Raw genomic sequence first — 18838 nt, 5'->3', positions numbered from 1 at the left:
GCGTGGAATTCAAATGCGGCCAGTAGGGGGTGTGTTTCATTTAAATGAAGCGCGTCCCCGCGCCAAACGAACTGCGCATGCCCCGTCCATCAAAACTCCCAGGGTGCATTGCTCCAAATGACGTCGCAAGGACGTCATTGTTTTTGACGTGAACGTAAATGGCGTCCAGCCCCATTCACGGACGACTTACGCAAACAACGTAAAATTCTCAAAATTATACGCGGGAACGACGGCCATACTTAACATTGAGTACGCCACCAGATAGCAGCTTTAACTATACGCTGGAAAAAGCCGAACGGAAACAACGTAAAAGAATGCGACGGCCACTGGTACGTTCGTGGATCGTCGGAAATAGCTAATTTGCATGCTCGACGCGGATTACGACTGGATCTAACCCAGATGCCGTCGTATCTTGTTTTGAGGATTCAAAACAAAGATAGGACGTGGGAATTTTGAAATTACGCCGGCGTATCAATAGATATGCCGGCGTACTTTCTTTGTGGATCTACCCCACTGTATATTTACTTTTTTGTGCTTTGCTTATTTTTTATGTTTTTTTTTGTCCTAGAATTGTGAAAAAAACATTGTTGCAAGACAATAAAATGAAAAGAAAGCCTTGTTTGTTCTTTGAAACAACATATATATATTACCTTGCTATCTTAAAGCGGAGTTCCACCCAAAATTGGAACTTCCGCTTATCCCACTCCTCACCCTCTTACATGCCACATTTGGGGGGGGGGAGTAGGGGCTTCAGGAGGAGTGGGACTTTCTGTCCCACTTCCTCCTTCTGCCGAGAAGCTGGTTAGGCGATTAAGCTTAATCGCCTACAGCAGCCCCTCCCTGTAGGCGATCGCCTAGGACACGCCACAGGTCCTAGGCGATCTCCTGTCCAATCAGACGGCGCAGCGCCGGGCCGCGCCACGCGTGCATGCGCAGTGCCGCTCGCGCATGTGCAGTGGGTGCCCGGCCGTGAAGCCGAAAACAGTTGAAATGAAGACGCCCGCCGGGGAGGGGGGGAGAGGAGCGAAGCCCCGACCGGCGCGTCGCTGGAACGCTGGAGCAGGTAAGTGTATGTTTATTAAAAGCCAGCAGCTACACTTTTTGTAGCTACTGACTTTTAATAAACATAAAAATTGTCTGGAACACCCCTTTAAGTAATGACCAAGTTATTGTCAAATAAACAGGCCCATAGCAGAATTGTAAACATTTCTCTGATCCATAAGGAGTGAAAAGGTGTTGGAGGGAAATTATTAATTCAGATTTGTTTAAAACTGAAATGAAATATGAACTGCCAGAAATGCAACTAATAAATACATCTAGCCAGTCAACTTATGATTAACTTTATGTTCATTGATTAAAAAAGTTTAAAGAATAAATGTTGGAAGGAAATGAACTTTTATACAAAGCTGTAACCCTTACTTTAAGGCTCCATGCACACAGAAGCTGATAAACTGCAGTTTATTGGCGTTTTGGCGTTTTTTTTAAAAAGCACATGAACTGAACTCTATGTTAGCCTATGTGCCCATGCACACATGCTTTGGAGTTTATTGGCTTTTTCTGAACGCCCGAAATTTGCGTTCAAAGTGCTATTTTTTCAGCGAAAAAAACGCTAAAAACGCAAAAAGGCCGAAAAACGCTAAAAACGCTGGCGCCAGTGTTCTTTTGCGTTTTTTTATCCATTGAAAAAAAAAAGCTAATAAACGCTACACTAAAAAATAAACGCTATTACAAAAACGCTAAAAAACTTTGAAAGGCTCCTTGCAAAGCGAGTGAGGGGAGGCTGTCAGCATAGCTATGAGAAAATTGTATTATCATTAAATTCAGTAAGGATCAGAACATTTTAAATGTTATGTTTGATTTTAGAACAACAAACAAAAGAGTTTTGCCTATTTGGATTTGTGACACATGTGTCTTGATCCCAGTATATAAATTACAATGTAATTAACATGAGGGAAACATAAGGGAAATTTATATTTGTCAAGTATTTTAGAGATTCTGGAACAAACCAAAAAAAATAAAAAATTAAATCTTTACCATTGACAATTTCATACATAATAAAAAATAAAATTGTTCTTTTTTTGTGATCTTTTCATTTGCATTCCTTCCTCGTGGGAGAGGTCAGGCAGAGGGAAATTAAAATGTTTGATACTGGAAGGACATATTATATTGGACTGCAACAAAAGTTCATCTTGATCTCTCAGAAAATAGTAAAGCACAGAAATAGAAATAGTAACATCATGCCCAAGCCATGTTAGATTATTATATATTACATTTCATGGTCATACATTTTACGGAAAAATATTATATGTAATATGTGTAACAACAAGTAACAAACTACTGTATATATTTTTTAGAGATAATGAACTTATTGTATCATTGAAGCAGATTCTACATTTTGATCACGCGTGTTTGTTTTTTTTTGTTTTTTTAAATGTTTGCTGGTTTGGGTGTTACTTTATACGTTTATTTGATTTATTGCTGGTGTAATGCTACTTTTTGGTTAATCTTTTATCAGAGGCTCTCTGGCTGTTGATCATCTGCATTGACTGTATCCTACATTTATTATTAAATATTTGTTGTTTTAATATCTATGTGCAAACTACCACATTTTATACAGCATAATGTATAATGAGCCTAGCAAGCTATTGAACTGTATCATACGTTTGCCTTTATAGATCATGGATATCCCAGACCTGATCAGATTATACATTGTCTCTTGGTTATTAACTGTTGCTCCTCTTTCACAATTGCAGAGACTGGGAAGGAGGCCTATTGGATTGGGGGGGGGGGGGTAGCTTGGAAGGTGGCTCGGGGAGTTTCCACAATTACCTATTATCTGTCCCTGTATTGTGACCATAGGTGTGGCAAGGCTATTACATTAGGGTGTGCACCCCAAAGCTCAAACACACGTGTGTGTGTGTGTGTGTGTGTGTGTGTGTGTGTGTGTGTAATATATATATATATGGCAGTAGGGCAATGGACAGGGTCAGTAGAACAGTGGATGATGCAGTGGGCAGGGACTGTTGTCAGCAGTTTATTTTTTTTTATTTTATTTTTTTACATTTTACAATTTAATTTTTTTATTATTTAAAAAAAAATATTTTTACAAGCATTTTTTATTATTTTCTTTTACTATTTTTTAGGAGCACCATTGGGGGGCTTTGGTGAGATACCAGGGGCCTTAACAGACCCCTGATAGATCATTTTTGAGACAGAGAAATGGGCTGAGGACAACGATTCCAAAGTCCCTTTCTCTGCAGACAAGCAGCAGGGGGAATCTGTGCAGCACAGGGTGATTAGGGTGTGCCTGGGCACACCTGGCACACCCTGTGCGCACGCCTATGATTGTGACATTTGTCCACTTTTAGCTCACATATTGTCATAATTGCCCAATTGTTGCTCACATATTGCAATGATTGCCCGTTTGATGCCTATGTATTAAAACAGTTTAACTGTTTGTTGTCTATGTAATGTGTATGATTGACCCCAAGTTCCCCATGTATTGTCAGGATTGCCATTTTTTGCCTACATATTGTCAAGTAGCTGCTGTTTAACCACTTCAGCCCTGGAAGATTTGACTGCTGAATGACCAGATCATTTTTTTACGAATTGGCACTGCGTCATTTTAACTGACGATTGCAACTGAAAATAGCAAGTGCGACGCTGCACCCAAAAATAATTGACGTCCTTTTTTCCCCACAAATAGAGCTTTCTTTTGGTGGTATTTGATCATCTCTGTGGTTTTTATGCTATAAACAAAAAATAAGTGACATTAAAAAAAAAAAAAAACACAGAGGGGGTTATTTATGAAAGGGAAATCTACTTTGCACTACAAGTGCAAATTACAAGTGCAAAGTGCACTTGAAATTGCACTGAAATGTAGATCCGAGGGTGACATTCAAGACAAATAAAAAACATAATTTTAGCTTGCACATGATTGGATGATAAAAATCAGCAGAGCTTCCCCTCATTTCAGATCTATCCATCAGATTTACAGAGACTGCACTTCCAAGTGCACTTTCAGTGCAATTTCAAGTGAACTTTGCACTTGTAGTTTGCACTTGTAGTGCAAATTGGATTTGCCTTTCGGAAATAACCCCCAATATTCTGTACTTTTTGCTATAATAAATACCCCCAATTTTTTTTTTAAAAGCAATTTTTTCTCAGTTTAGGCCACTATGTATACTTCTACATATTTTTCGTAATTAAAATTGCAATAAGCATATATTGATTGGTTTGCGCAAAAGTTATAGCGTCTACAAAATAGGTGATAGATTTATAGCATTTTTATTATTATTATTTTTTTACTAGTAATGGTGGTGATCTGCGATTTTTATCAGGACTGTGACATTATGGCGGACACATCGGACACTTTTGACAAATTTTTGGCACCATTGGCATTTATACAGCGATCAGTGCTATAAAAATGCACGATTACTTAAAAAATTTCACTGGTAGGGAAGAGGTTAACACTGGGGGGATCAAGGGGTTAATTGTGTTCCCTAGTGTGTTTCTAACTGTAGTCGGAGGGGACTGACTAGAGGCAATGACAGATCGTGGTTCCTACTGTAGTTATTAGGAGCTTACGATCTGTCATTCCTCACAGAACAGGGATTTGTGTGTTTACACACACACGTCCCTGTTCTGCCTCTCGTGCCCGTGATAGCTCGTGGTAGGCGTTCGCGACCGCCGGTTACGAGCATCGGCACCCCCGCGATGCAGCAGGCGCACGCGCGTGCTTGTTATCCCACTTAAAAGAGCCGAGGCTCGCGGTATCGCGCCGACCTGCCGCAGTACAATGAGGGCGGCTGGTCGGCAAGTCATTAAAGAAAACTATTGCTATAAATAAATCCTCTATAGGCATGAAATTTCAAACCATCCCACTTTTATCCCAATGTTGTGCTGTGGGACACCATGTGCACCACTTATGAACCCCCAAATTTTAGATTTTATTTTTTTTTTTCTACTGGCATAACTACATATACTACTTTTATATAAAGAAAATATTATATGCTTCTTTTCTTTCCTGCCTGTTATTGATGTTTAATCTAATAATTGTTACTGAAAATAATTTAATCACTTGAATATCAAATATACAAGGGACATCACTGTCTTGCTCATTTCCCTTTTTGAATTTGCCTTGTGTAAGTAAATTCTCATTCCTATGAACTTACAGTATATGGAAGATCTTTTAAAATCTCAAATGCTCACTTGATCATGTCTGACTACTTAAATTAAAGTATGTAACGCCCAGTCCCCAAAGATAACAATCTAAATATAATTTTCTTTAATAAAAACAGTCTGATAAAGTCCATTTGTGTTGCCAACACATTTCAGGAGCCAAAAGAATGCTCCCTTTATCAGGGTTTGGAATACTGATGAAGATTGAGGATAGACTCAAGTAGTGAGGAAAATAGTAAATCTGAAGAGAAATTATGATAATATGGTAGTTACTGCTACAACCAGCTGCTAAGAAGCGTGCTGATTTTTGTTACCAAATTTATTCTTCTCCCCAACCCCAGTCCATCCTCCATTTTCATCAATATTCCAGTCCCTGGAGGTGGTGGCATTCTTTTGGCCCAAAAACACACCAGTAACACAAATGGAATTTATCATATTTAAATAAATTAATTTTATATTTGGAATGTTTTTATTTGGGTGTTGGAGCTATATTCATGATCTTAAACTTGCAGAGCTTTTTTTAAGCATGAGCTGCTCGCCCAGCATGAAAACCCAAGACAATGCACCAAACTCAAAGAAAGCCCATGGCAATTGGCAAAATGCTACTCGTATGGCTATTCACACCATGATTCTTCTGTCATCTTAAATAATATGCTTTCTGGTTTTAGCACACTGGATAGTGAATGATGTTTAGCTTAAAACAATGGGTTACTAGGCATTTCAAATACAGGTGAAACTATGTGTTGGTTATTTTGATCTATAACACAGAATTTTTTTTACTTTGGAAAGTTTTTTTCTTCTTCAGAACTTCTTGGTTCCAAAGATTTCTGACTGAAACCCAGGAACAGACCAGAGCCCCCTAAAACCCACCCCCCCCCCATCCCCCATCCCCACCAAAAAAAATAAAAAAATAATTGGTTTTATAAAAACAAAATGGCAATATCTGATGCTTCCTCCACTCCAGGTACAAGTTAACATGTGCACATGTAGTGCCCCTTGAACTACACTTAAACTTGGGTGTAGTGGACTCATTGCAATCACTTTACCTAGGTAGTACAAGGATCAGCAATGAGCAGAACTAGCAATCTAGAACAAACCAAAAAAAGCTTCTGTAGGAATGTCTATTCTATCCAAGGTAAGATTAAGCTTTTAGCGGCACAGCATACCCATTGACATCTCAGCCTGTACTGATCAGATACTGGCCACACAACCTAATGCATTTGCTGAAACTGGGGCAGTGTCTGCCAAAGAGAATAATACCAATCCACCTTCACATGCATGGATGTGTTATTTTCTATGACAATAAATTCCTTATTCTAATGCTAGTTGGAACATACAGCTGAAGGTCAGGGTTTGGCATGTGCATGTGGAGGGGGAACTTCCAAAGATTAGATTTAAAGTCTAATTCCACCCACACTTGGGTGGGTAAGAATTCAGATATTTGGTTCCTATTTCTGTTTGACCCCATTTGGAAGTTTTTTTTTTACTTTCTGTCCGTTTTCCATATAAGAAATGAGTGGTTGCATGCATCACTGGGACAGGAAGACACAGACAGGAAGAAAACACTGTCAGAATAAAAAAAAAGTGTGTTTTTGTCTGTTACTCCATTGAAAGAATTTTCCATCACCTCCTAATGGAATATGGTTCCTATAGGGACATAGAGAAAAAAATTAAAACCTGATAAAAGCTGACATAGAGTGTTGAGCAGTTTGGGATAGAGTTTCTATACTATTATTTAACTGTTATGGCATAAAGGAAACAAGCCGTAATTTTAATCTAGTTCTTGTACTTAAAGGGAATGTATAGTGTGTTTTTATAATTCCCATTAGATAGAACGCTAGACTACTTTTCACAGACTTACCATTTTTTTCTTCTATGCTTTACTGAAACAAGTCCAATTATTTCCATAACTCAGTAGCTCAAGCCCCAATTTACGCACTTACAGATGAATAAGTCAGAATAGTGACTTCTCTTCCCCCTCCCCTTTTCAACCAAATGTAATTAGAGAATTAGGTATGACTTTACAGTTATAGAGATGCTCACTCGTTAGAAATCCTATAATGTTCTGTAAATCATATGCCATAGACAAACTCTGTGACTAATATGTCGTTTTACAAGGAACATGTTCTTGAAATGGTAAAACACAGACATAAATAGTAAGGTAGACATTTTTAAAATATAAAACCAAATTATCCAACAACTATCATATGCTGTCAGACTATGCAAATTATAGGAGAGGATTGCCCAAGCCTTTGGCATTGGAACTTCCTTGTAAGATCACACTGCCTGTACACTCAAATTTGACCTATACCTACAATTAATTTTTGAACCAACTAATACCAGCAATCTAGTCCAAGTGAGCTGGTATCTTACATCTATATCCTAATCCCACTTTTATTGAACATTATATATAACACACATAGCACCTTACATTATACATTTCATTGCTGTTTTCCGATCATAGCTGTAAGATTGCTGTCTGCTCTCCTTTCCCGGCTAACCAGGCAGCATGCCCAGAGAAGGGACTTATATTTTATTTCAGTGGCAGTGATCCTGAGATCGCCCAAAATACATTTTTTTTTTCATTCTAGGAGCTTCGGGAATCAGTCATTTGCAATGAAATAGCTGTGGGGCATCAACTTCATGGTGGCAGATAAAACCTTCATAGGGGCTCTTATGCCGCGTACACACGATCAGTCCATCTGATGAGAACGAACCGATGGACTGTTTTTATCGGTTAACCGATGAAGCTGTCTGATGGTCCGTCGCGCCTACACACCATCAGTTAAAAAAACGATTGTGTCAGAACGCGGTGACGTAAAACACAACGACGTGCTGAAAAAAACGAAGTTCAATGTTTCCAAACATGCGTCGACTTGATTCTGAGCATGCGTGGATTTTTAACCGATGGTTGTGCCTACTAACAATCGTTTTTTTCCATCGGTTAGAAATCCATAGATTCAATTTAAAGCAAGTTGGCTTTTTTTAACCGATGGTTAAATAACCTATGGAGCCCACACACGTTCGGTTTTGACTGATGAAAACGGTCCATCAGACCGTTGTCCTCTGTTTAACCTATCGTCTGTACGAGGCCTTAGTCTCTTACCATTCCCCATTGTACTCAAAGTGGAATAAAATGTTTTGTTTCAAGTTATAACTTAAGTTTACAAAGTTAATGTCTGCCTAGAATTATGAAATTCATGATAGTTAATTTTGCCTAGTAATCAGTTTCTTGTCATTTATTTTTTTCAGTTACAGCAACAGCTTACCAAGGCAAAGAGTGCTACGACTGACCAAGATGGTTCTCGTGTTGGTGGGAGTATTCATTGTCAGTTCAGCCCCCTACCACGTCATACAGATTGTAAACCTTCAGATTTCTAAACCAACATTAATTTTTTATGTGAGCTATTACTGCTCTATCTGCCTCAGCTATGCCAGCAGTGGTATTAATCCTTTTCTGTATCTACTTCTTAGTGGAAACTTTCGTAAAAGACTGTCCGAATGCACAAAAACTAGAATGAAAATGTCAGAGCGTGAGCTGAACAATTTTGACAATACTTTGAAATCTAGCTTTTAGTTCTTTCTGCTGTTTGAACTATTTTTAAAAAATGTATTACTCTACATATTACAGTATAAATTAAAGTAAAACTGTACTTCCTCAGTCAAAAAATCAGGTATTGTATACAGGAAATCATGTATAATCAATATGGGAAAATAAACCAACCTAAAGTGTATCTATCATACACCATCATTTCTTGCAGTACCATTTTGTATGATGTCACATATGTCACATCACCAAACATTTCAGAATTACTAGTAAAGTACTATAACAGGAGACTGTAGCTAGACTCCATGACACTTATATTGTAAGTAATGACTTTTTGTCATTTCAGTGACTTGATAAAAACCTTACTAGCATGTCAAAACCGCTGTTGATATAATCACTTTAAAATCTAAGCCTAGTCATTCTTGATCTAACTTTTGAAATTCCTGTACCATCACTTGTAAATCATCATACAGAGAGCTTTGCCAGAATTTCTGTAAATTTGCCTTGACATCACATACACTTCCTCTTCATTTCAAAACAACAAAATAGCTCATTTCTATATGGATTCAGAGACTTTTTTTGAGTCTGGCAGCGAAAGGCTTGTAGTTTAAAACAGACAATGATGATCTGCAAAAATGTCTACAACTTTAGTATCATACAACTGAATTCTATTAGTTTCTGTAGGTTACTGCAATAATGTTACTTTTTAACACCCTCATTAAAGAAGCTTGTTGCTGCAGACAGAGGAGGTGTGTGTATGTTGGGAACAGAGCATTGTGGGAACTGTTCCCAACATATATATCTGTGTTATGATAATATTCCACCCTAAAAGTTATACCATTGAAGTTAAAACAGAATTTAACTATTCACTTCTTTATCATCATTGGGGAGTAGCTTAAATACACTGACAGATTGGAGGACTGGCTTCCACTATCCAGATATGTTGCCTTCTCTCTCTCCCTCCTCCACAATCCAGGGATGTTGCTTCTAGCACTCTTTATATATATATATATATATATATATATATATATATATATATATATATATATATATATATATATATATATATATATATATATATATATATATATATATATCATGTTGGTGTCCCTGCCCTTCCATACTGATTTCCTTCACCATCCAACCCATGTCTAATGCCTCGTACACACGATCGGGTTTCTGGGCAGACTTTTTACCGCCGGGAAAGCCGAGAACCGGCTGGGCAGCTTTTTCCCCCTACACAGGGCCGGTTTTCCTGGCAGGAAAACTGCTATGAGAGCTTCAGGCCCCGTACACACGACCGAGTTTCTCGGCAGAATTCAGCCAGAAACTCGGTTCAGAGCTGAATTCTGCCGAGAAACCCGGCCGTGTGTACACTTTCGGCCGAGGAAGCCGACGAGGACCTCGGCAAGGAAATAGAGAACATGTTCTCTATTTCCTCGTTGTTCTATGGGAGAACTCGGCCCGCCGAGCTCCTCGGCGGCTCCAGGACTGAACACGCCGAGGAACTCGATGTGTTTGGCACGTCGAGTTCCTCGGCCGTGTGTACGGGGCTTCAGCCGGAAAACCTGGCCATGTGTATGCTCCACCACAGTGTTTCCCATAGAAAAACTTCCGGTAAAAAGACCGCCGGGAATCGCGGCAGGATAAAAGAGAACATGTTCTCTTTTTTCCCGCCAGATTTCCCGGCGGTTTTCCTGTCGGGAAAACTGCCATGGAGCATACACGGCAAACGGGTCGTGTGTACGAGGCATGCTTTGTGTGGGCCATTTTCTTTAGTGTACAGGAAATGGTCCCTACAAATAACAGGTTTAAAATGTGATCAAACTATGGTTTCAACATAGATAAATCCATGGTAAAGAAATTGTTCATGTGCAATATGCAACAATCAAAAAGTTATTGATCCATAAAAGTTACTTTGTATTTACCATAGGTTGTGTAGAGCTAACCTGTGCCTCTTTTTACTGTCTACACAGTTACTCTGTGAAGATTGAAGAACACTAAAAAAAGATTTATGGACCTGTGTACAGTTTATAAGTGACACATTTGCAAAGCTGTAACATATGCTGTATAGTGTTTTCTGCTGGCTAGAAACAGGTTGAACAATAAATCTAGTCAGAGTTTACTCTTTGTGTCATGAAAATGCAGATTTGTTCAGCATGGTTTTTAAACCATCTAGCATCACAAAACATATAATCACACTTTATAACTATCTTGTATCTTAAATGGAGTCTTATATGAGCAGTTCAGGATAGAATTTGCACATGATGGTACAAACTAATACCATGCAATATATATCTGCTATGGCATAAAGAAATAAAGCTATAATTTTTGTATGATTATGTACTTCAAGGGAATGTATAGAGGTTATGTATGTATGTTCCCTCTTTATTAATATTTATTTCAGGTCCAAAAAACTACATCCATGTAAAGCGGGCAGTATATTGTACTCAGATTTTCAGCCTTCAACAGGCTACTTTTCACAGACTTACCTTTCTCTTCTTATATGCTTGGCTGAAATTTCCATCGTAAACATTAATTTACACTGATATATGAACAAGTCAAAATAGAAACCTAAGAAGACTAATGGGCCAGATTCACGTAGCCGCGGCGCAGCGTAACGTAACCCGTTTACGTTACACCGCCGCAATTTTTCAGATTTAGTGCCCGATCCACAAAGCACTTACCTGGAAATTTGCGGCGGTGTATCGTAAACACGTCCGGCGCAAGGCGGTCCAATTCAAATGGGGCGGGTACCATTTAAATTAGGCGCACTCCCGTTCCTGACGTATTGCGCATGCTCCCGTCGCAAATTTCCCGACGTGCTTTGCGCGAAATTGCGACGCACCGACGTTTTGTGAATCGCGACGTCAACAAAACACTTACGCCGGGAAAAAGAAAATTTTTAAAAATAATTCAAAAGCGACGCGGGAAAGACGGGCATACTTTAACATGGTGGAGTACTTTTCCACCATATTAAAGGTGCCCTATCTTTGCGACGGAAATATAACACTTGCGACGACGTAACGACGGGAAAAATCTTTGTGGATCGCCGTAACTCCTCATTTGCATACCCGACGCTGGTTTACGACGCAAACTCCCCCCAGCGGCGGCCGCGGTATTGCATCCTAAGATCCGACAGTGTAAGTCCATTACACCTGTCGGATCTTCTGGCTATCTATGCGTAACTGATTCTATGAATCAGTCGCATAGATACTCTGAGAGATACGACGGAGTATCTGAGATACTCCGTCGTATCTCCTTTGTGAATCTGGCCCTAAGCGCCCAGAGGAGATTCAGTTTGCAGGTGTTGCGCTATATAAGTTTCTCACTCACTCACTAACTCAGAAACCTACCCTTTTCCCTGTCCTTTCCAACCAAGATAGCTACTAACAACATATCAGTTATAGAGATGCTCTATCTTTAGAAATCCTATAATGTTCTGTGAGTTCTGTGAATTCTGTGCCATAGGTGAACCCTGTATTAAATATGTCGTTTTGCAACAAGTATGTTATTAAAATAACCTGAAAGCCTGGATAGGAGTCCAGCGGTACTTTATTTCAGTGGCGGGGAACCTACTGTTGTTTACATTCAAGCAGTGCTGGAGATCATTTATTTACAACAGTAGTGAAAGGGCAGCATCTTTGTAGTGGTGGGGCATTGCAGTGGCAGGTCAATATCATTGGGCTGGGCATTGCCCATCAAAACTGACATGGATATACATAACTGAATGCATGATTGATGTTGGATTAACATTGGGGGATATTGTTTATTCTTATTTTTCTTAAATAAGAGATTATTTTTGTTGCTATTTTTGAAATTTACTTTTTGCAAATAAGCAACAAGGGCTACTATGTACACACTACTTAGTACCTAGTATGTGAAGGGGTGGATATCTGAGGGCCCTTTATTCTAAAGGGAGCTACAGACTCATATAAGTCCCCCTGAGGTCCCTTTTGAGGGATAGGATGTGTGATTTGCTAATCAACATGGAACAAGGTGCCTTGAATATAGGGTGAGGCCTTGCCACGCTTCCTTGCAAGGTACTTGGCAGAAGAGCTGGGGCTGCTACTTCTTTTCAGCCAGCAGCTGTTTTTCCATGTTTACTTGATTTGCCCCTGGGCCTGTCCTGAAAGTCCAGCAGAGGTTCACCTCCCCAGGCAAGTGTCCTAGTTGCTAGGCAGTGGTCTGATTAGGCCACCCCGCATCCTATGACTGTTGTTGGCTGTGCTGCTGTGGGAGCATCACAAGCCCAGAGCTTTGGACAGGGCCGCTGATAGGCCAGTACAACCAGCCCTGTTGTACCGGGCCCGCCCTCATCAGCTACACAGTGGGGCCCGGGCATCATTAAAATTCTTTACTGCATTTAAAAAAATATGTTTTCTAAACTCTTCCCCGCCTCCACTTGCTTACAGAGTGGTTATATAATTTTCCTGGACCCCATCGGTTCAACACAGGGGCCCAGGAGGGGAGCACAGTGGATGGACTATTTCTTTGTTTTTGGGCACATGTACATCATGAAATAAAAATTAAGAGGTGCTAGCTAATAAGTGTACAGAACACCAAATAATTAAATTATGCAAAAGAGTAAAAATACCTGAATTTAAATGAGTGAATGTGAATAAGGCCCCGTACTCACGACCAAACATGTCTGCTGAAACTGGTCCGCAGACCAGTTTCAGCAGACATGTTTGGCCGTGTGTTGGCCCGAGCGGACCATTTTGGGACGGATCAGACAGGTTTCCAGCGGACAACTGTTTCCCGGACTTGTTTTAAAACAGTCCGCTGGAAACCTGTCCGCCCGGACATGTACGGTCGTCTGTACAGACCTACCGTACATGTCCTGCCGCCCGCATCCCTCGCATGCGTCGAATGACTTCGACGCATGCGTGGAAGCATTTTTAAGGCGGCCCGCCCACGTCGCCGCGTCATTGTCGCGGCGACACCGCGTCATCGACGCGGCGACACCGCGTCATCGACGCGGCGACACCGCGGACACGCCCCGCGTAATGTTTACGCGCGGGCTTCTGTTCGATGGTGTGTATAGCCATCGAACAGAAGTCCCCGGGCAGTCCCCGGCCAGACATGTCCGATGGAAACGGTCTGCAGACCGTTTTCATCGGACATGTCCTGCCGTGAGTACTCGGCCTAAGAGTGAACATATATAGAAATAGTGACAATACGTAACAAATTATATACAATATTTGTTTTAAAAATCAATTGATAATAGTGCACGACAAAAAAGTGAAAAAATGTGCCAAAAATAAAAGTCCATATATATATATAATAGTAGATCCTCAATATAAGTAGATGAAAGATCTTCCACCTTCACCAAGATAAAGAAAGACCACCAAAAAGTGCTCATGGATGGCACCTTACCGCAAATAATAGACCACTTTAATTAAAAAGGGGTCAGATAAGCAGATTAGAGATAATTTTCCAGGCTGAAATCTCACAGTCTCACAGTCTTGATACCGCAACACTCCACGCCACATGAAGTATTTAAAACAAGAGAAAGAAAGTCGCCATAGAATAATATTGTTTTTTATTTAGGTTAAAACAGAAGAACAAACGCCAAATGGCCTCTTACTTGATGGGCTGCCTAGCCCCGGCACTGAGGTTGAAAGCGTAGGTGTTATGGGGAGAGGAGATGGAGTCCCGTCGCCGGTTTTGGAACATGCAGAGCCGCAATAGCGTGCGATGGCGTGCGTTCCACCCTCTGGAGTGAGAGAGCCAGCAGGACCAGGGTCGAGCGTGACCTGTAAGCCTCTTTTGAGGCTTACAGGTCACGCTCGACCCACCCACTTCCTGGTCCTGCTGGCTCTCTCACTCCAGAGGGTGGAACGCACGCCATCGCACGCTATTGCGGCTCTGCATGTTCCAAAACCGGCGACGGGACTCCATCTCCTCTCCCCATAACACCTACGCTTTCAACCTCAGTGCCGGGGCTAGGCACCCCATCAAGTAAGAGGCCATTTGGCGTTTGTTCTTCTGTTTTAACCGAAATAAAAAACGATATTATTCTATGGCGACTTTCTTTCTCTTGTTTTAAATACTTCATGTGGCGTGGAGTGTTGCGGTATCAAGACTGTGAGACTGTGAGATTTCAGCCTGGAAAATTATCTCTAATCTGCTTATCTGACCCCTTTTTAATTAAAGTGGTCTATTATTTGCGGTAAGGTGCCATCCATGAGCACTTTTTGGTGGTCTTTCTTTATCTTGGTGAAGGTGGAAGATCTTTCATCTACTTATATTGAGGATCTACTATTATATATATATGGACTTTTATTTTTGGCACATTTTTTCACTTTTTTGTCGTGCACTATTATCAATTGATTTTTAAAACAAATATTGTATATAATTTGTTACGTATTGTCACTATTTCTATATATGTTCACTCTTATTCACATTCACTCATTTAAATTCAGGTATTTTTACTCTTTTGCATAATTTAATTATTTGGTGTTCTGTACACTTATTAGCTAGCGCCTCTTAATTTTTATTTCACTGTTCAATTGCATTTATGTAATTTCCCAGAGAGCAGCTTGGCCATTTAATTTATTATTTAATTTTAATTTCACTTATTTATATAAATTGGCGCAAGATTTTATTTTCCACATGTACATCATGCTGCCCCACTATTATATTGGTCCCGGCAGGCGGAGTGATACAGTGATTCTCCTTTCGGCTCACGGCTGCTTCTCTCATGAGATATGATAAAGTTGAGCGGCTGACAAGGAAGAGCAGGAGGAAATCGTGGCTGCACTTGGACACAGTGAGTGGGGAATAGAGAAATGAATACTAACTGTGTCCTATTATATGTATCTTACAGCACAGCAGGTTACAATCATCACACAGGTGAGGCAGCACAGCAGGGTCTCTGTCATGGCTCGGTGTCACATTGTTTTTGGGTGCTGACTTTGTTATGGTTGTACTGTTACAGTCTGTTATATACAATACAGCCATAAGTTAAGTCAGCACCCAACAGCCATGTGACATAGAGCCATGATAGAGCCCCTGGTTACTGTGCTGCCTGTGTGATAATTGTAACCTGATGATAATAAGAAATATGCAACTTTAAACTTCATTTGGGGGAGCAATAAATGTGTATTTTTACTGCCCCCCAAACCAATCCCCCTTAACTGCTTCCCATCTAGCGACATACCAGTATGTCGCTGGATTGGAGGGGTGATATTCTGGTCATCACTACAGCAATGATCTTTTAAAGGCAGAGGAAGGGGATCCCACCACCACCTTTACTGGTTTTAAGATGTGACCAGTAGCATCCGGTTACTGGAACACCGTGTGACATCAGAAACCAGAAGTGACGAGGACTTTATCACTTCCGATTTCAGGCTCCTGTAAAGAAGCCATTACAGATTTGAACAAGCATCTGATTAAAATTATCTCGGTTTGATCAGATGCATTGGAGGTCAGAGGACAGATATGGGGTCTAAAAGACCTCATATCTCTCCATAAAGAGAACCTGTGATGGCCTATGCTATCACAAGGGATGTTGTCCATCCCTTGTGAAAGCAAAAATTAAAAACAAAAACAAAAATGTAAAGATACAGTGTAAGATTTATTTTTTATTATTTGTAATAAATAAAATACAATTTAAAATCAATTTAAACTGCCCCCTGCTCCTTCATGCTTACTAATTGCAAACACATGCATTGGCTCTGCACGCATATGTAAACGGCAACAAATCTGCATTTCGCTTCAAGGCGCAGGGGGGGAAAGGGCGTGGTTGAATGGGGCCCCTTCAGGTAGGCTGTACGGGGCCCCATGATTTCTAACAGCGGCCCTGACTTTGGATATGTAATAATGTTGTTGTTTCGTAACTCCCTGTGTTTCCCAGCCTGACCCAGATCTGATGTACCTGACATTGGATTCTACGTTGCTGACATCCTTGCTAGTGCTTATGACACCTTTGGATTGACATCTGCCTTGGCCTAACATTTTACTGGATTTCACTTTCATGCTGCCACCCCTGACCTCAGAACCATTTAGTGGAAAGCGTTGCCTGCTGCCTGCCCGGAAATGGACTGTTTCTGGAATAATGATAATAGCTTTCTCTCCACTTTAGTATCAGCTTCTGGACTGCTGTATTTGCACTCTCCTGTAATGTCACAGCCCTCACCAGACCTGCCTCAAGACCACTTGTACTCTTTCTGTTTCCTATGCTCAGTCCTGGTGCCATCTCATCAGAAACCATAGCATTGTGTACTAAGACTAGGGAGTAACCAAGTACCTCTAGGCCAGCTCCACTTATTTGCCTCCTCCCCCCTCTGCTTCTGCATTTTGCACCTTTCAGGGTGGAGGGGGGGAGCAGGTACCAGATTTTGACAGGTACCTGCTCCCACTTCAATCCGGCTTCCCCGCGGAGAACTCATCTGGAAGTTTGCTCCCCTCCTTCTCCCCTGCCGCCTGGCCATTCACAAATCACACTCGCTTCACACATGTGCAGTAGGGAACCAGCTATGAAGCCACAAGACTTCACTGCTGGTTTCCCCTAGCTGAGATGGTGAGCCAATTGAAAAATCGGCTCGGTTAAAGACACTGCTCGATTCGTGGACAGGTACGTGTACTAATATTAAAAGTCAATAGCTACAGTATTTGTAGCTGCTGACTTTTATTTATTTTTCTAAAGGAGCCTGGAGCTCCGCTTTAAGGGAACGGAGGCTATTTAGGAGGAAGAGACACTTGCCAGCTAAGGCTGTTGACCTAAACATCAGGCTGAGAGTCACAGTACCCTGCCACTGTTAAGGACATGTGGCCTGGTATTGTTCAGGAGGGAGGATGTACATTTGCTATACCCCCCTTTCTGGGTCACCTAGGCTGCATGAATTTTAAAGGGACCTCTCCTTGGTTTATATTGTTTTCAAAAACTGTGCTGCCCTTTGAAGGGAAACAAAAGTGGAGTTCTGCTAACAATTTAAAACAGACCTTTATCCAGGTATGCAGCCTCCCCCCCTCCTGGCTCCTTTGTTGATGGAGACAAGGTCCTATTTCCCATATTATTTTCCCCAAGAGGGATTTGGGGGTCCTTAGGGGGTAACCTTTAGGAATTTGTAAGTGTTTTTTTTTGCGAATAAGGGGACCCCCACATTGCAGTGCATAGTACCCCTTGTTACTGCCCAAAAGAATTCCAGAAAATAAATAAAAACAACCACACCAAGAATTTTTTTTTAATAAATGAAAGAAACAATACATCTAAATCCAGTGATGGTCCAGTCATGTCAATCAACATCAATCACGATGAGTGATGCCCTATGATGACCCTATGATGACCCCCTTTACAATGATGCTGCCCCACTACAACTCCCATCACACATGACAGCTCCCTTATGCTGCTGGAATGTAAACACATTTAAGTAACAACAAAAGTTGTCATGGCCATATTTCATCAATATAGCATAGAAGTATAGAAGCATAGAAGTATTTATGCATACTGTATTCAACTGTGGTGTGAAGTTAATTTTCCAAAACACAGGCTTCAGATCAAATCCTCACCAAGCGGCCACTCCCCTCTTACATATTTCACCCACATTGGACATCTATGATTTATTGACAAACACAAGCTGTCAGGGATATATCTCATTTACCATCACCAGTAAACCTGCTGTTAATTGACACTTCCCCAGGTACTGTTTGTAAAAAAAAGTATGGTACATTTTTTTTATTGCATTGATATCCTAAGCAGTGTAAAGTCACCCAAACCCGTTTTTAAAAATGACTATAAACTAGCTTTGGAAAAGGGCAGAAACAAACAACAAGATACTTCTCCTATAGACTTAAAATTGGTTAGGAGCCACAGTGCATTTGAAAAGTATTCATACCCTTTGAAATTTTCCACATTTTATCATGTAACAGCCAAAAACATAAATGTATTTTGTTGTTTTTTTGTGATAGACCAACACAAAGTGGCAAATAATTGTGAAGCGGAAGGAAAATAAATGGTTTTCAATTTTTTTTACAAATAAATATGTGAAAAGTGTGGTGTGCATTTGTATTCAGCCGCCAATATTTGTAGAACCACCTTTCACTGCAATTACAGCTTCAAGTCTTTTTGGGGATGTCTCTACCAGCTTTGCACATCTAGAGAGT

At 40.6% G+C, this 18838-nt stretch overlaps 1 protein-coding gene across 1 annotated transcript in view; it reads left to right on the top strand.

Annotated features, from left to right (window-relative positions):
• MCHR2 (melanin concentrating hormone receptor 2) overlaps window positions 1-9714 on the top strand; it is a 166919-nt gene extending 157205 nt beyond the window's left edge. Inside the window, exon 6 of the mRNA XM_040350152.1 lies at window positions 8434-9714. Within this exon, the coding sequence (XP_040206086.1) occupies window positions 8434-8758 (325 nt within the window). The 3' untranslated portion in view covers window positions 8759-9714. The remainder of the gene's footprint in view (window positions 1-8433) is intronic.
• Window positions 9715-18838: the final 9124 nt, after the last annotated feature.

The sequence above is a fragment of the Rana temporaria genome, chromosome 4, assembly GCF_905171775.1.
Source record: "Rana temporaria chromosome 4, aRanTem1.1, whole genome shotgun sequence".
NCBI classification, from domain to species: Eukaryota; Metazoa; Chordata; class Amphibia; order Anura; family Ranidae; genus Rana; species Rana temporaria.
This window is presented reverse-complemented; position numbering and strand designations above follow the sequence as displayed.